General features: G+C 41.4%; 1 protein-coding gene across 1 annotated transcript in view; it reads left to right on the top strand.

Annotated features, from left to right (window-relative positions):
- The window catches only part of astn1 (astrotactin 1), a 335,823-nt gene that overhangs the window by 137,263 nt on the left and 179,447 nt on the right, over positions 1-19,113 (top strand). The window contains exons 13-14 of the mRNA XM_070918552.1: positions 8,528-8,694; positions 16,867-17,061. Of these exons, the coding sequence (XP_070774653.1) occupies positions 8,528-8,694; positions 16,867-17,061 (362 nt within the window). The remainder of the gene's footprint in view (positions 1-8,527; positions 8,695-16,866; positions 17,062-19,113) is intronic.

Raw genomic sequence — 19,113 nt, 5'->3', positions numbered from 1 at the left:
GAGAAAAAGCACTTTTAAACAGCTGTACACTGTAGTGACCTCTATGCATGAAAGGGTTAAGAAAGGTCTTCATTTGCAGTGTGTCCATTTGACCTCAAGCACCCTCCTTGTGTTGCTTTTTTGCACTTTGCTGTGAAGGGGGTGAGAGGGGTTACTAAATGTCCAACTTTTCTCTGAACTGCGCTTACTCACCATAACATCCACAGGAGACCAGAATGAGGAGCTGAGCGCTCTGGGATAAGCTGACCTTTGACACGCGCTGCTTATCTCATCACACTGGCCTGTGAAAAAGAGAAAAAAAAACTCGCTCAAGACAACTTTCTCTATTAGGGAACATGAAAGGAAAGTTGAAATGTTGGAATAATGTTTTAGGCTACAAAATGTGATTTCTTTACTAGACCTCCTCAGAATAGATAAGTTTCTCTGTGAACTGACACAGACGCTCCTGTGGGCTTCTCTTTCTGCAGTGCGGAAAAACCTTTTAAGTTCCTAGCAAATATATCATCCCTGTTCTCCATTTGATGTATCAGTCAATGTGCTTCATAGTGCTAGGCATAGACCTATAACAGGCTGTTTTATTAGAGCTCCGAGTTATACACGGCCTTAGTACGTGGTTACACAAGTGTTGCCTGGGCGAAATAGTGTACTTGGCCAATCAACAAAATACAGCCTTTTGAAAACACAGCAATCATCTTGTAATAAGTAGGTGTCTAACACAAAGTAAAGCCTTTTAGGTTAAAGCTGTATTTAAAAATTGTTTTCTAGTTTTGATACCACGAAACAAACAAGGCACGGTCAAAACCCCATTCCCTACAGAACAACATACTGATTGTATTTGTGATTGTAACTCTTTACATTGTAATTTTCAGTCTTGCTTCATAAAGATTTCACAACTAAACAACTAAATATGTCATTTACTGTTACATAGCCTGTAGGGATGCTGATTTAGATAGTTTTTTTTTTTCCTGACCAATAGCAGACCACTGTTAACCGATCATTAATCGTTAACAGACAAGATTAAAATGTACTATTTAGAATGAATGAATGTCTATGACCCGTTAAAAAATGACTGAATGAATGAATAGGCCTACAAGAAATGTGGTTGTTTTTTTTTTCATAAGAAAGGGTTTATTTTTTACATGTGCAATAGGCTGACACACATTGAATCCTCCAACGCTGAGGCCGCTATATAGAACACTTAGTAGGCATAATAGCCTCGATCTCCTGTGTAAGAAAAAAAGTATTATAATACTTACCCACAAACAGGAGCCAGACTTTGTAATAGGCTAATTAATCATCACAAACTGCCAACAGATGAACAAAACAGAAACTTGTAGTCCTAAAATAACAATAATAACAGGCCAGGCGTACCTCACTCCTGACTCGTGGACAGATTGTCTACTGGTTTTTATTCAGAAATGGCAACGTGTCCACATGCTGTGGGGTTAGTCTGCTGTGCAGTCTGTTGACTGTGAGACCGGCGGCGGAGAATACCCACTCAGATGGCACTGATGTCCGGGGAATGCAGAGACGGGCAACATCCCCAACAACCTTCCATAATGATTCATATGACCGTTTCTTGATCTGCCAAAGGTATGGTTAAGATTTGATTACATTTAGGCTTCAAATTTAAAAAAAGTTGAACTACTTGGTTAAGGAAATGCCATGGTCACTTATGTTGACTGTTGATAGGAAATGGGATCCAAACAGCAGTCTTCCATGTCTAAGTCACATACTTTGACCCCAATGTTCCACGTGATCAGGTGGCACGTCGTACAATATAGTTTGTTTGGGGCGTAACCCCACCTTAAGAGGTTTGGTGGTGTTACAAAGGCCTCTGTGTGCATCAAAGTAAGACCTTGCCAGATCGTCCAACAGTATCTGAAACCTCCTTTCTCCTTTCTCGGAGTGTATCCAACCGTTTTGTAACTTTGTGAATTAGACAATCTGACAACCACGCCCCTTTACACAGTTATTAGTCGGATGTATGACAGTAGGCACCCCTTGAAGCAGTTGTTTTCTTTTCTCACACATGTGAGACCGTCTGAAGGTGCGGGCTGTTATCCCCATTTGTACGATTCAGCATGTCAAAACTACAAAGACGCCGTTTTAGACGTGGTTGGACAACAAGTTGTGGCCGAGTTTGCTTGAAGCACACATAGGCCTGAACAACGCCGTGCTACTAACCCTTTGCTTCTGAGAGACAACAGTCATTATTCACACAGCCACAAGAGGTCCTTGTCAGGTACACAACAGCACAAGTCCCTTTAGGCACTCGAACAAATAAACAATGCTGTCATTTTTGTGGTGAGGCCAGTCTCTAAATGAAATAAAACAACAACATAAGCAGCTGAATTCTCGCAGGCACAAACATGGAAACATAATAAGGCACTGCTATGCAGTTGAAACCCTAAAGCTACCTTTGATATGACCTTTTCACTACACATATACATTACACAGCCACGAGAGATGTCAACATAAAGTCATTGAAAGGATATTATAATACCATGCCTATTTAAATGTAACAATAAAAGGAAATTATGTTGAAAATTTTGTTATTTACTTGCAACTCTAAAACCATAGCAAACTTTCCATCAGTATCTTTACATAATGCATATTATTATTATTGTTATTTTAAAGTAGCTTCACAGTAGGGTGACACTGAAATAAACACATGGATTAAACCATATTTCAAAGCAAGAACAAAGTGTGATTTGTTAAATGTAAGTGGTATTTTCCATAAGACAGTTAAACGAGTCAAGAAGTTTTGTAATTTCTTGATTAGGACCCTTTTGAAGAATGATTAATACTTTCCCAGTGAATGCATTCGCTGGCTGTTTAAGTCCTCAATCACTGCAGTTCTGCACGGATCTGCCTATCAGACAAATTTGAAAAAGTGCATAGCTTATCCAACTGCTCTTGCAGGGATTTGTTGCTGTTTGGCAATGGCACAGTACTGATTCCCTTAAGCCTCAAAAGCACTGCAGGAATTTATCTCCATTAAGAAACAGGATTAAAATGCATGGTGGTTCAAGGGGTTTTCCAGAGCAGGCTTTGTACTGCTAGCTTCTTCTACAGCAGGGCAGACAGTGCTCTCGCTCACTGTCCAGTTATTAAATGGTCTGAGATAAATGGTGATTACTTTGCCTTCGAAGACCCTTTTGTTAGTGTCAGTGGATGGTCATTATCTAGTGACCTGTGCATCATTCGGGGATGAAATATGCCCTTTCCAGTTAGTTACAGATATGTACTGTAAATGCCACACACGAGTATTTTGCCATTGCTTTTCTTGTTGCCCTTTTCACTAAAGATTCTGTCAAGGTTAACTAGGACATGCTGATCAATACAGTCAATATATATATTTTTTTTATCTAGTAAGGGATATTTGTTAAGCCACTGAAGAGCTTCAGTCTTGAGCGCACGTGTCTAACCTTTGGGCCAACCAAAACTCAACTGTGGAAAGCGACGACTCTTTTACCATCTAACATTTGAGAACATAGCCGGTCGCTTTATAATGTGAATGTGTGACCTGAGATTGACAGGGTTGAACGTCCACAATTGAGACCAATGAAGGTCTCGGTGACTGTGTACCTGTCTGAACACAGTTCTCTACAGCAATCACTCAGAGTCTTTTGAATTGTGCTACATAACACTTTGACCTGCAGCAGGGGACAATAGACAGAAGCTTGTCAGTTTGAAAAGATGAACCCTTGGTGCCGGGCTTTTTATAACTTTATTCACATGTGGTATCCTTGGGTGCCTCTGCTTTTTAGAGCCCACAGAGCTTTTGAACTGCAAATAATGTTGGATGTGTTAAATGGAGGCAGGATTTAAAAGTTCATATTTTTCTTTACCTGGAGTGATTGAATCAAAGTGAAGTGCGTTCTCAACCTTTTCAAATGTATTTTAACACATGCCATTAAGTCATATACATTTTAGATGATACTGCTTGATGTAAAATAACTTAACTCAAATATCCCGTGTATGTGAATAAATCACCAAGAGGCAAAGTTTTAGAGAGTACCTGCGCTCACTCCCCCCACCTAAGCCTTTCAAGACTTTTGTTAAGAACTTTTAATCTGGATCATTTCCTCATTATGCCAGTCATTCTGAGTCAAAGTATTCCACCTTTCATTGCCACAGACTCATTCGAAACAAACAACCTGGAGAAGTTTTTAATCAGATAAAATGTTTTGAAGGATTTGGGGACTGTTCACTTGGGCAGTGGTTTTCTACAGAGGATTAGCAACAATTTACCCGGGATTATAGACCAGATTTGTGAAAATCTCAAGTGATAACAATCCACAGACAAAGACTCTGACGGGCGCGTATTCTTAATGATTATTATCCTACGGACGGCTGGAAAACGGCCCAGAGTTATCACTATTGTGGCATGTCGGAAGCCTATTATGGCAGTCAATAACTGGAGCTATCTGTGGCTGGCAAGCTACAGTGCAGCGACCTATCAATACAAATTCCTCCTGGCCTGCACCACATATCCACGCATCCATTGATTGCACTGGGTTTCAGTGATTTAAAGACTCTGTGCTACAGATGTGTTCGGAGATTCAGTGTCTCACGTGCTCTTTGCATTACAGGTAATACATCATTTGTCACAATGGCCTCTCACAGAGTGACAAAATCAATATCAGTTTATCAAGGGAGCAAGCCCAGGGACCACTCATTCAACATGTCCCCATCTTGTACTGGTGCCACAACAAATATATAACTGGTGCGGAGATCTTTACTTTATAAGGTGGATACACCAAAGCAGTTATACATTAGTACTCAACCCTCTCCCAGCACTTTAAAATACAATAATTTAACAACAGAATACTGACAGTCACATTCCTTTAGGATTAAAAAGCAAATGAACATGAATTAAATAATAACCAACTTTAAATTATTCTTGGCTGACAAACACAGAGAAGGTCCAGTTGTGAACTACAGTTATGCTTTTTCCTTGTTATACAGAAAAACCACAATTAACGTGTTTCTGGTCATGCACCTGAGTAGTTCTGCAAACTGTTTCCAAATGGGAATTCACAGTATGGTATGGTTGTGACAGTGACAGTCCAGTGGTTATCCCCTACTACTCAGTCTGCAAAGTAGCAATTTGTCAGTTCAGTCGGGGGGAAGATAACAAAACTCTCAACAATGGATAAGAAATGTGATGTTTTGTGTTCCCAAACATATAAAGTCTCATTTAACCTGTTTATCCAAGTTTCGCTTTGTTCCAGGTTGTCAGGTTCAGCAATGCCATTTTCTTTAAACTCTCCAGACCATCTCAATTTCCCCCGTCTCTCCAGTCACCTGATCACCACACCCACCTACACACCTGCTCCTCATTTCCTTGTTTACTCATCTAGTGCCTATACCTGCTCTCTAGCCCCAGTACCTTGCCAGATCATCTGCATTGCTTCCTTGCCATAGCTTTTCAGACAGGATCCTATTCCTGTCACTGTCACTGTGCACAGCCTGCTACCTGCTGCCTGGCTTAGACCTGCCTTCTGCCTTTGCCATTCGGATTTGTTTGCATGGTGGGACTGCCTTTTCGTCGACAAATGTAAGCCTGTTGACCATAGTTCCTATTTAATTCCGTCTGCTCCGCCTTAATTAAGTCCCTTTTCCCTTTCTTTCCCTGAAGTGAGCAAACAAATACACACAGATGTCTTTTGTCACTTTATTATCAATATATTGTAGTACTTGAAACATCTGAAAGACATCTTTGCTCGCTCCAGAATTCCCTTCTCCTCCATATGTAAAGCTAAAAATACTTACTATCAAAACTCATTTGAACCTCAGGGAATTGGGGATTTCCAATGGCCAACCCGAGCACGTCCACTCTGTCAAAGTTGAACTTATCCGCCGGAGCTGGCCAGAGATCTCCCTGATATCACGTGACCATACCTAAATAGTGATACGGTGTAAGTGTTGGGTTATAATGGCCACGCTCTACACCTGCAGGAATGTGATCGGACGTTACTAGTCAAGCCAAACAGCTGATGAACGAGTTAGTGATTAGTGAAGCATGCGTTAAAAGTCAAGTTAAAGTCAAGGAGTTGAATTCTAAAGTACAGAGATGCAATTCTAGTGAAAACTTATTCTTACATTTTTTAATAGCAATCGCAAGACCTTTTTAATAGAAAAAAAAAGAATGCTGTACATCCAGAAAAAAAAATAGCCTGGAATCCACAACAAGCATGTGGGCTTTATTAGCCAAATAAGCCACCTGGACCCACTGCTGAATACAGGCCTAAATAATAAAATAAGCAGTTGCTGATCCCTCAGTGCTTAGAGGAAACCAGCTGCCTCGTCTCTGTTCTGATGGTAGCAGTGCCTTGTTAAAATGCACTCCATCAAAGTTTTCTTTGAAGTAATAGCTGACAGAAAACATAATGTGAATTTGACTCGACAGGCCTCTGAAGGAATTGCTTGGGAAATACTGAACTGAAGACTGTAGAGGGAGGGAAACGGGGTGAACTCAGGTCTCACAGCTCTTTTGTAAATTCACCCCAGCACAGAGTGCGTTTCAATTAAGAAGTTGTCCATGGCTCTGTAAAAACTTAATGATTTCTTTTCTTTTTTTCATTCATTTCTTGAAGTTAATCTATGACACCCATTGCTTTTTTCCCCCCCACACATTTCAAAACTAAAGGATTTCATTTCACTCATCAAATATGAAGGCAGTCCTCTCTGGATTGTATGGAAATTGAAATTTAAGCCCGCAGTATTGCCTCATCCCCCTCACAAGAACAAGAATCCTTTAAAAAAAAAAAAAAAAAGTTTCATTAAAGATGACACTGGTTGTCTGCCGTTTCGTCACTGTTCTTGTCATTCCATGTGTCACAGTAGATAATCAAGTGGCAGCGCTATGCAAAGGCACTTTTCTTTGTACCAAATACAGGATAACACTTTAAAACTCCCTTTGTGAAAACTGTGTATTGATTATGCAGTCAAGAATTTACCTACTGGGGCTGAATGTTTCATGAGTTAAACAGGAGCAGAAGAAATGCACTGTTCTTGCATTAAGACACAACAGTACCACAGCACATTGGAACAGTTAGAACACAATTCTTAATGTTTTCTGATACTAATCTGCCAATTTTTGTCTCATACACTGCATGGTTTTGTTTTGTTTTTCTACCTTGGTTGTTTTATGGATGTAGGGATAGCAAGGTGGGTGAACTACTTTGGTCCATACTGATTTATCTCAACAACCATTGGATGGATTACCTTGGGATCTTGTACAGGCATTTATGGTCCCTAGAGGATGACATTTTAGTCTTTTGGTGAAATACCTCAACAACTGTTGAATGGATTGTGATGAAAATGTGTAGGAATATCCATGGTGCCCAGACGATGATTCTAATCCCCCCGACTGACCTCGACTGCCACGAGCAGATAGACATTTATAGTTTTGATTGAAATATCTCTTCGATGGATTGCCATGGAATTTGGTGCAGACATTCACGTTCCCAACAGGATAAATTGTACTAACTTCAGTTGTCCTTATCTGTCATCCAGTCAGAAATATGTACGTGTTTTTTTATGACTAAATGGCTGAAAAAACGAAAGTCTGTCCCATCAGGCTTAGCTATACTTAGTTTGCTTACTTAGCTTTTAGCTTTGCTAAGTTCCAAGTTTGCAGGTCACGTTTATGCAAGCACCAATAAAAGATTGTTTGGAAAAATTGATGCCACCTAACATAATGCAAATGTGACGCGTGGATGTTCCTATTTGTCCCTCGTGAGCTCGTTGTCTTTCCCTGGTCTGGGGGACCAGGTTTGACCCACCCTTAACCACAAGCCCTGTGTCACCTGCAAGGCCTGTGACGATCGGAGCCTGCTGGCCAGCCCACTTTCTTTTGACGTAGGCAGTTAATTATTCCATCATGATGCTCCTCACGTCTCTTACAAGTTTAGTCCATCAGTGGCTTACAACGAGCCAGCCTCTCCCCCCCCCCCCCCCCCCCCCCATTTATTTAGTAGTTGGAATTGTAAAAAAAAAAAATGCCAATAACAGCTTTCCAAAGCCCAATATTGTGCACACAGAATTGCTTGCTTTGTCTGATGACTTAAAAGGTTAATGGCTTATCATGTTTATTATTTATCAATATTCTGTTAATTGACTGATTAGTAATCAGAGGCAACGTTTGGGTTGCGGACAATTAGTTTTTCCACTTCTTGTGCGCTTCGTTTCACCAGTGGTGATAACCTGTACTGTCGCAGCCTCCTGCTGTGGTTTATGGCTGATAATGTGAGACTTCTACATGAAACATCTTGCCGCGTGCAGCTTTACAGACTAAGCTCAGCGCTCACACAGGCTGCACTAATGGGAACAGAAATCTGACTGTTTACATTCCGTGGCACAGATGTTATCGGGTCTGTTTACCTGTCCCATCTGGGATTAGTGCTAATGTGGCAGCTTCTCACTGTTTAGGCAGCTCTAAGAATGTGTCCCTGAATGAAGTGAAAATGTGTAATTGCTAACATTAGTCATTTAAAAACACTTATTCCTCCCACAGTGCCCTCCGGGGTTGAGTCCTATGAAGGATGGGACCGGGTGCTACGACCACCACATTGGCATCGACTGCTCAGACGGTTTCAACGGAGGATGTGAGCAGCTGTGTCTCCAGCAGCTGGCTCCTCTAGAGGACGACCCGACGCTCTACAACATCCAGATGTTCTGTGGGTAAGAAAGAACAGATTCACCAGTTCATATTTTTAATCACTATAATTATTTTATTCCGTAACCCTGTTATGTTGAGTCCTATTATCATTCACACAGCATCTAGTCAGAATGTCTTTCATGGCAAGACAAACCAATATCAATCCCTATATCGTTATCTGTGTCAATACTCGTGGATTAAGTACTGGATTGTGCAAATTCAGTATCTTGACTGCAGAACAAGCATTTTTATTTGGATTCCCATAACTGCAACCATTGACATGAAAGTAGGACAGCTACTTGTCTAACACAACACATTTTCAAATCAAGGGAAATTATGTCACCACTGTTGGGGGAAACTATTTAAACTGTAATAGGTATCTTCCTATACAGTATTCTATCTATATATACTCTCGGCCCCCGAGTCACTTGGGATGCGCCAGTTGTGCAGGCATCACGGGTGATCTAACCGTGCATAACAACGTGGAAGCAGTGGTGGATGTAATGGTTAATGATTCATTAACTAATCTAAATTCAGCACAAATAACTAACTCATTCCTCTTTGGATTTGGCACTCCTCTGTTGTCACAGATTGCTGACAGTCACGGTGAAGATACTCGTGGATTACAACCCTGTACCATGTGATAGTTATTAAGTCTTAGCCTACCTCACTCACCTCCGCCTACTCTTTGATATTCATGTATCGGTTGTGTCGTGCAGAGAGAATATATTGACTAGTATGTATTGACTAGTCGTTAATATGGTGTGTATTATTTAAATATGTCGCCCTATCCATTTTTAGTGACATTTATTAGATATGCTATAGTATGTGATACCGCATATGCTTCATTCTAAATACAGTAGATCAAGATCAGTGCTTGAATTCCTCATGAGTCTTAACACAGCGCCATATAACTAAGGCTTTTCAATGCTACATCCAGCCAGGCGAGTACGGCGAGTGACCCTTAAGAGTTATCCATTAAAGACACATTTTGCCCGCATCTGGTGCTTGTTGTGTGGTAAATTCACTCCCTGCTCACGTCCACCAGTGCGATTCAATACAGAGATCCATATACTGGGGAAGTAGATTTTTCTATTTACTCACTAAATTCCTTAGAAATAAATCAAATACGTTTGCTTGGTTAAGGCCGAGCCAAGCCCCAAACTAGCCTGTTGAAACCAAATAAGAAATGCGTCAGTGTCACACTGGTTTGGACAAAGCAAACAGACTATTAGTCTGAAAGCACCCTTAGGAGATTTGGTGGAGTAAGGGAGAAATGTTGTCGTGGTTCTTCTTTGTTATAACTAACAACTAACTGGAGGCGGGAAGTAGGGGTGCTGAGGAGGCTGCGGCACCCCCTAAAGTCACCTGGAGACCCCTGGACAGAGTTCAATCCAGTAGCTACAGCGAGATTACATAATGTAGGCTAACTGTAATAAATCCAGTAGCTACAGCTAGATTACATAATGTAGGCTAACTGTAATAAATCCAGTAGCTACAGCTAGATTACAAAATGTAGGCTAACTGTAATAAATCCAGTAGCTACAGCTAGATTACATAATGTAGGCTAACTGTAATAAATCCAGTAGCTACAGCTAGATTACATAATGTAGGCTAACTGTAATAAATTGCAGCCGCAGTCTCCGTTGTTTTCAGTATAAACACAACGGAAGCCGTGCACCCCCCCAATGCCGGCAGCAGCGACAAGGAGAGGGATGGCGGCAGCCACTCTCGCCAACGCCCGCGGCTCTTTGCCGCTGCATTTGGACTTTATGATAGCTCAACTTTCCCGTGATCATGGCCCCCACAGAAACGACAGCGAGGGAAACGGTGCGGGGCTGATTTTCCAGATATCTGAGCTGCCTGAATTATACACCTCTTCACCAGCAGAGATCAGAGAGATCAGTGGAGAAGAAAACAGTATCGAAGTGTGAAAGCTTATCTGGTCTGAGACAGTAAACAACATTTATGATATTAGTTGGCAAACCTTGCTTTATTAATGATGTCATATTGCTAAACAGGCCCTCTCTTTTAAGATGCAATCTGCTCTCTTTTGCTGCGTAATGAGGTTATACTAGGTGGATGGCAGCAGTCTGTGGTGTACAGGCTGGTGGGATCGAAGGTAGCCAGTCAGGCACTAACAAACTAGTTAACCGTGACAAATGAGTGACAGATGTCTCGTCTGTACTCTGCAGTGTGGCTGTACTCTCACTGCGCTGCTTTACTATAAACTATCATGAACTGGTCACGGGCCAATACTCGCTGTCTCGCTCCCTCATCATCTCCTCGCCGTTTTCATGCTTGACTCGACATACAGCATGTCGGTGTTCAAGTCTGCTGTCTGTGGTAGTGTATAATGTTTAAAACTGGTGTAAAATGTTATGTAATGCGACAGCTATGACAAATTATAACATAAATTAAACTGGCCGGTCAAATTAACCCAAAAAAAACAGTGAATTTCGCCCATTATATACACTGAGTCTCTACTCAGACAGGTACAGTAACTTACAAGAGCGATTTTGGAAGAGGTGCGTGGGTGTGCACAGCAAGCATTATTTCTTATATCAGGCTTCTCCTTCATGGAGGATAATTGACAGAGTTACTCACTCTGCCGTGTGGGCAAGTTGTCCCTAGAAAAAGAGGCCGTGGAGGAGAATGAGATCATGATGGAGGATGTTGTAAAATAGTGACCCTGACTAGGTTGAAACCGGTCAGTTCTTATGTACTGTAGCAGGCCGCTATTGAGATTATATTTCCCAATTAAAGTAATCCACTTTTTGAATTGAATGCCACCGTGATTCAAAAGCTTTAATTGGGAAATATATCTGAGAAACGAAGTAACAGCCTGCTACAATACAGAAGAACTAACAGTTTTAAACTTAGTAAATAGAAGTCTGTAAAACCTGAGTTCATGTTTATTTTCTTTGTATCTGGTCTGCATGCTTTTCTCCTAGTCTTTACATCAGAGGCCTTGACATATAAACTCCTCAGGGGAACATTGAATACTTGACATCTCTTGTACAAAAAATGCTTGTTTTCGCCTGCACAACCTGCTTTTTCATATGTTGTTGCTAGTGAAGGACACTGTAAACAAAGTTCAGCTTTTTTTGCTGCATACAATGTCCATTTTTATTGTATTTATTTTGTTTGTGCTCAGTGTACAGAGGAGACAAGAGGTGGACGGTGCTTTTCACCTCCTGCTTCTTTAAGTTCATTCTGTCTGTCATTGGTTGGGCCGCCGTTATTTCTCCGGCGGCACAGACAAAGTGAGTGCGCTTTCACTGTCTTTGAAAGCAGGAAACACAAATGGTCGGACTGCTCATGGTCACCAACGTCCACCTCTGACACGTGACGCCTATGTGAATGCTATTCAGTCTGGGGCGCCTTGCAGTTCACCAGGTGGAGCGGGCGCCAGGTTCGGTTCAGGCCCTTTGCTGCATGTCGTCCCCTCTCTATCTCTCCCCCTTCCCTGTCTCTCTTGACTGTCTCTATACATTGAAGGCAACCCCCCCCCCCCCAAAACTTTACTTAGCTCTAGCCAGCATGAGTTGTCCCACTTCATTTGCAGGGATTTGATTGTCTGATTTCTCATGTTTTCAGTCCAGGATTTCTTGCATTGTAAGTAGGTGAAATACATAAATCAAGACGAATCTAAACAAAAGTAAAGAGAGTAAAGACCCGACATCAGATTCTCTTTTGTTGCGTCCAGGAAACCGTTAAGGAGAGTGGTTTCATACGGAGCATTAGCATTTTATGATTTTTAGGATGACTATATTGCTTTCCTGAAGCGACCTCTACAGATCTCCTCTGGCCACATTACTTGGCTAAAGCTGAGGTGAACTTTGTGTAAAATATGTGCAGCGGCAAGCTTTGCAAAGTTCAAACTTTTTGCATACACTTTGTATATACACAGCATCATAGATGTCAAGTGAGATGCCACTGCAGTAATGGCAGCTTGTTTACTTCCACCTACATTCCTGGATTAGTCCATATAAAGCCAACTGAATAAAGCATTGTCCTGACATGTTGTCGGTGATAATATTCTTTGGACTCCTGCGTTCTTAATAGATTTTGAACCAACGCACTTTCATCATTATGACTTAATAGTGTGCAATAACATGTGTAAGGTTTCACCTGATGACATAAATATGTAAAACAACACATAAAGGTAATGATACTGTAGTATACACAAATACAGGTCATGTTAAGCATAACATGTTTATTCACATTAACACCGCATGATAATATTACCATAGATAGTCGTTTTTCCACTGCAGATGTTTTGACTTGTCTTAGTGGGAAAAGTGCAGGGGTTACTAATACTAAAAAAACCTTAATGTTTTATTCAAGTGTCCCAGGAAACCATGACAGTGAGCCAGCGTGCACAATACCAGGGCCCTTCAACTCATTCATTTTATCATTCACACCTGTGCTTTTCCTACTGTCAGGTGTCATGTCTTCAGTAAAGACTACAGTTAAAGGTTTCATCAGATTATGGTTACATTCGGTATATGTAGATGTAACCCGTGTGCGTGTTGTCTGCGTTGTGTTCTATAGTGCACAAGGAAGGCACGAAGCAGTACTGGATTTCTGGTCTTTACTGGCAGCTGTAGTGATACACAAAAGACAGAACCATGAGCTGTGTGTGTGTGTGTCTGCCAAACGTGGCTATCCTCCGGTCATGTTAGAAACGGCTTTTTCTTCTATTTTTTTTTTAAATACGTTACAATTAAATAATCAATTTGTCGCGATATGAATCACAAAGTTATACTAAAATTATACGGCCCACAAGAGAAAACATCTCAAAATCATAATACATTAAATAAAATAATTCAGACAAGAAAATCAAATCAAATTGGCAATCAGAAAACCCATATTTTAGTATCTTATAAGAGAACAACATTTTACGGTACTTCTGGATGTATGAAAATCAGATTAACAGTCATCTAGTCTACTGTAAACAGAGAATAGACCCAAACATTAACATAAAACATCTCTTTTTTTAGTCTCCAAACCTGTAGTGATACACAAAAGACAGAACCATGAGCTGTGTGTGTGTGTGTGTGCCAAACGTGGCTATCCTGGTGAAAAGAACAAAACAAATGAAGGACGACGACGCTTGCGTGCATGCTAGCGCTAGCCTTTATCTTCAGACGTAGCTCATTAAAAGTCAGATTAGCAAACTCAAATTCCTGCAGGTCTCGCTCGGGACAAGTCGGGTATTATATCAGACAAGATTCAGCAGTTCAGTCACATTCAAATCAGAACTTTTAACTTTTATATCACGGAGCGCGTCTCCACACACACACACACACACACACACACACACACAAATACACACACAGGAGATTAAACCAAAAAACGTAGCGTTAAAGAGAATGTTTTGGTGAAATTCACAAGACATATACATCAAACTGCTACATAGACCTGCCTCATATAATGTAAAGCCAATACACAGCCATGGTAAATCTCCACAGGTGTTATCCTTGTATTAGACTGATTAAACCCCCGGCGTCTGGTGATGTCGCATGAATCCCATCATTGTGCCGCCTGACTTCATTCTTAGCAGAGTTCTTGAATAAAATGGCCCGTGTGGTGTGCAGAGCTTCCGTCTAAAGGTGGTCCAAAGGAGATGCCAAAGAGACGTTCATATTTTCCGCAGGCCGTGCAGTGGTGTCACCACCAGCATGCACTGTACGACTGTGCGCTGTATGAATGTGGAGCTCTGCCAAGGTCCAGCCTCTTTAAGATTATCTCCACTGTGAAAACATCGCCAGATCCTGTAAGCAGCAGTTTTCTCATTGAACACAACAAGCCCGTTGTTCCTCGCTGTCTTCTTTACATTAAACACCATGTTTCGGGTTCATTCTCATTTTGTTGTTTGCTTTTTTTGTTGTTGTCACTTTCCTTACAGTGCAGCTGTGGCTAATCCTCCACTGGTCCCACTGGAGACTGGCATTAGCTTTCGCGACATTTGGCATCCAGGAGAGAGCTTCTCTTAGTGTAAATCCCTGACAGATTATCTTTCTCTCTTTAACTCCCCATCCCCATTTTTCTCTCTCTACTCCGTCTTGTGAGATGAATCAAAGGCAGAGTGTATTATACACCGAGGTGTCAAAACATCATCAATATGAAAGACGCTCAGTGTTTGGATTCTAACTCCCTTTTTGAGATGGAGGATTTTGTGCCAGTTGAGCAGAATGGGTTTTGCTGATTGCACACTGTTGTGAGTTGTGAGGTCTGAGCAGCGCACGTTTTGAATCCAGTGAAAATGTGTTCGACGATGTCTCGGAACAACCAATCCAATCACAAGGTTTAAAAATCAATATTTCTGACTGCTGACAGTCTTAAACATGTTATACAGTAGTAGCACTTAAAGGCGTGCCACCTTTGCCGTGGTTGCGGCGTGGTGTGTGTGTTACAGTATCAGTCGAGTTTATTTGTCACGTGTAATCATATAAGGTCCGATCACAGTGAAACGATGATTATGTCAATGTCAATATCCATGTTTATCACATAAGGGATGGCAATCAGTGCTTAACGATTTGAGGAAAATATATGATTGCGAGTGTTCTCATCAGCATTGAGATTGTGACTTTAAATTGCAATTCTTTACTTGAATTCACTACAGGCCACAGTCTCGTATTTGTGTCTACATATCAAGTTTTTAAACATGAGAGGGACTTTTTTTATGGAACGGGGTAACAGATGTATTTTGAAATTAGCGATGATATTGTCACTGTAGCTGTTTCTGTTTTGAGGTGGGAGTTTATCTTTTATTTTGCAGTGGTAGTGATGAGCTTTTGGATTCGGTGTTGTGTTGTTTAGTCTCTTACGCTGAATGTCTTGTCTTCCTTTGTGTTTTCTTCCATGGATTTGTTTTTTTTAATTTTTCCTATGTGTTCAAAATCCCTAAATAAGCAATAAGCACCAAGCATTCTCACAAATGTCACTTCAGCCCAACTTTCCAGGATATTACATCAGTGGTATAATCAGTATCAATTAATATTATTCAATTGTGATAATGACATTCAAAAGTGGCTTTATATTTATTGATAACAGCTGCGTGATTGTGCACTCATGGTAGAAATAACAAACTGCTGCTAGGTTTACACCTGTATAGAGCGACTGAAATGGGAATCGTTACACGGCCTGCGCAGACAGCTAGACTGATTAAAGTAGGAGTGCACTGTATGTGTTCTGTCAGACCCGCACGAGATGGACGGCTGAAAAGCACGGCTTAAATGCCTCCTGTGTAGACGTGTCGTTAGGCTCACAGCCCGACAGGGCTGACCCGGATCTTGCATGTCGAAAAAAGACCAGCCACTCTGGTTGGTGTTGGTGAACTGCCCACTGCTGATGTTCTCAAGCATATTAACCAGAGGAGTTTCTTCCTTTTTTCTTTTTTTTTCTTTCTTTCTCCAAACAACAGAATTAATGTTAACTACATTTGAGTTGTCACAACCTGTTAAAACACTGCAAATGATGCGACTTCAAACTGAAATCGCAGCTTGTGATTTTAAAATTTCACTCAGCCCTACTGGTGGTTAACATTTCTGTATTGTCTGTCGGCCCTCTCCAGCATCAACCTCTACTGCACTCTTTATCGAGTATCCAAAGAATTAGCTCAAACGTTAGTGTCGTTGAATATGTGCTAAATGTGCCACATCACATTTAAAAAAAAAAAACAAAAAGTGTATGAAAATGTATTAAAAAAAAAAAACATTTTATCAGGTTTATATCAGTGTCTCAGCATTCTCGTCGCCGTCCACTGGCCGTGCAGATGAGACACGGCGTCTCATTCATCCTACCATCTGCTATGTGATCCCCCCCCATTGTCATTTAAAACTAGACGAGAGAGCAGCTTCCCGTCACATGGTTGGCTATTTAAGTGACAACTTAACAGTTTTAACCGATTGGCAGTCTAACCAGTTATGTAAAACAAGTATAAACATAATTGACTTCAACTTGAAAATGCTCTTGTTTTGCTCTCTGCATACTGATTTTTAGGTTCTAATTCATCTCGCCCTAAAGAACTACGGTTAAAGAAATTCAGGAAATGCAAGAGCCGATATGGAGAAACAAGCAAATTACCAGACAATAAAGGAATAATAAGTAACTGAGTAAACTTATATCACTCAGGAAAGAAGGGAATATATGAATCAATTAAATGACTTCAACCTCTGTCACTTTAGGTGTATTGAGGACTACAAGCGCGGTCCAGATGGGAGGTCGTGCCTGCCGCTGTCCGAGGCCTGCACTGAGGGAATAGACTGTGGGGAAGCAGCGGACATCCCCGCCAACCAGACTGTGTTCGGAGACCTCTTCTACGGATACAACAACCACACCAAAGAGAGCACCACCGGACAGATCCTCAAGGCCACATTCAGGTGAACGCGCAAGCTGTTTGTGAAGCGGAGCATGTGGGACATTGTTTTGCCATTTGTATCTCAGCGGGGACGCTGTTTGGCAGGGTTTTGGGGCTTTTGGCTCCCACAGTGGTGATATCCTTGATAGAACTGTTTCAGTCATCATGCTTTGGGTGAAATAGTCTGGAGTGGCAGATGTTTTACGGACATCATATGTGTCAAAAGTTATTGTTGGATATGGATTAACAGTTAACATTTGTGAGTATAGATATGAACCTCATTTACACCTGGTATTAACATGCGACCTGTATCTGGATCTCTGATCTGGATGAGGAGAAATTCAAAGTGTAAATGAGGTTCATATCTATACTCATAACTGTAACTCTTCCCACAGAACACAGCGCAACCAAAATACTCATGGGTTAGTGGTCTGGCTCTATTGTGGTCGGACCTAAGCCAAGTGTAAATGCAACCTGTACATTTTGGCCACTTTCTCATGAAGGCAATCTACCTTCGCCTCTCCCTTCCATCTCAAGCAAGCCTGGAAAAAAACTACAGATGACCCCTCCCTTAGCATATTGAGTATGCATATTGAGCTTCGATTGCAGTCACGATAACAAGAATGCTGGTTGATACCACCAAGTGTTGAATTATTTCCCTTAAACAAGGCCAAAGAAAGAAAGTCTGTTAATTATAAAATGCTTTTGTATCTAAATGTGTATAAGTTAAAGAGGTATTGTTGGGACAGTGGATTGTGTGCGTAGGTGGCTGTTCAAACCGGGGAGTTTCAGTCGGCACCATCAAACCTATAGCAATTACTGTCACTGCAGCCGCCGCCTACAGTGGCTATTTATCAAGGGGGTTTGTACAAATACGACACCGGAGGGGAAGATCATAAGTAAATACGCATAATAAAATTACCTGTTGCTTATTTATCCTATATTCATTGCAAAGCTAGCACACAAGCAATAAGGTGTTCAGTCAGATGTCTTCCACTGGGACGCCTGCTGTCTCATATTTAATTTCACTCCCATTCAGACAGCTATGGTGCATTGAATTGCGCCCAAACCCCCCCCATACAACGCTACTGCCATTGTTGACGGTAGTGTTAGTTTTCCGAAGCACTGTGCAACACAACCTTTCAGGATTCAATTCACACAATGGTAAAAAGGAAACTACTGTAGCGCATAAATAATCAGGAGGTAGACGTGTCTCCACAGCTTGTAAAAGCACATCAGATTGAATGAATATGTTTAAGGGTTATTTCATTATGGGGCAAGGAGTTTCAGGTTTTATGTCAATTCCCTCCAAATAAAAAAAAAATAAGAGTGATAGTAAAGCCTGCCGCTGTCAGGGATTGTCCTCTGTAAAGCACAAGACGTGTCCCCTAATCTCGGGCAAATACTCTGAGGAGAAGAAATACCGAAATCCCTCCCATCACCTATTTGGAGAGGCTTATGGATATTAAGCCCAAAGAGATGCCGTGTTCCGTTCATGATTTGCAAAGGGTTTGATGTGGATAGCAGAGTACTCTGAAGGTGGTAATTATCACTGTCTGCATGCTGCAATCATTTCCACTGAACTCAGGAAGCCAGAAGGTCAGCAAAGTCAGCTGCGGCCCAGGAATTTAATTTGGGCCGTGCATGGAGGCCGGAGGCAGCTCACCCACTTAGGGATCCACCACTGGACTCGCAGAGAGAGAGAGAGAGAGGGGTGGGCGAAGCAGGAAAGTTAATATCATCAAGAATCTAAATCTCAAATGCGCTGATCTCATTTGAAAGTGCTTGTGAACGGCGAGCGGGAGCTGAGGCAGACTTTGAAGAGCACCAAATGCTTCCTGTGCAGATGAGGTGGTGGAAGAGGAAGGGAGACTCTTTTGGGAGGCATGGTTAATGCAGGGCCTAATTATAAGAGATGGCAGCGCATGAATTAAAACTGACCAGGAGCCAGTCTGCTGAAATAGAACCTAATTGGACCAGATGAACATTTAAAATGCAAAATGAACGAAAGTTACGGGAAGAAGGCATCGCAACCGAAGATCCGTCGGAGGTTTGAAGTCAATGGAGTTATTTC

This window comes from Enoplosus armatus, chromosome 14, assembly GCF_043641665.1.
Source record: "Enoplosus armatus isolate fEnoArm2 chromosome 14, fEnoArm2.hap1, whole genome shotgun sequence".
NCBI lineage: Eukaryota > Metazoa > Chordata > Actinopteri > Centrarchiformes > Enoplosidae > Enoplosus > Enoplosus armatus.
Note: the sequence above shows the minus strand (reverse complement) of the source record. Positions and strands in the feature narration are given on the sequence as shown.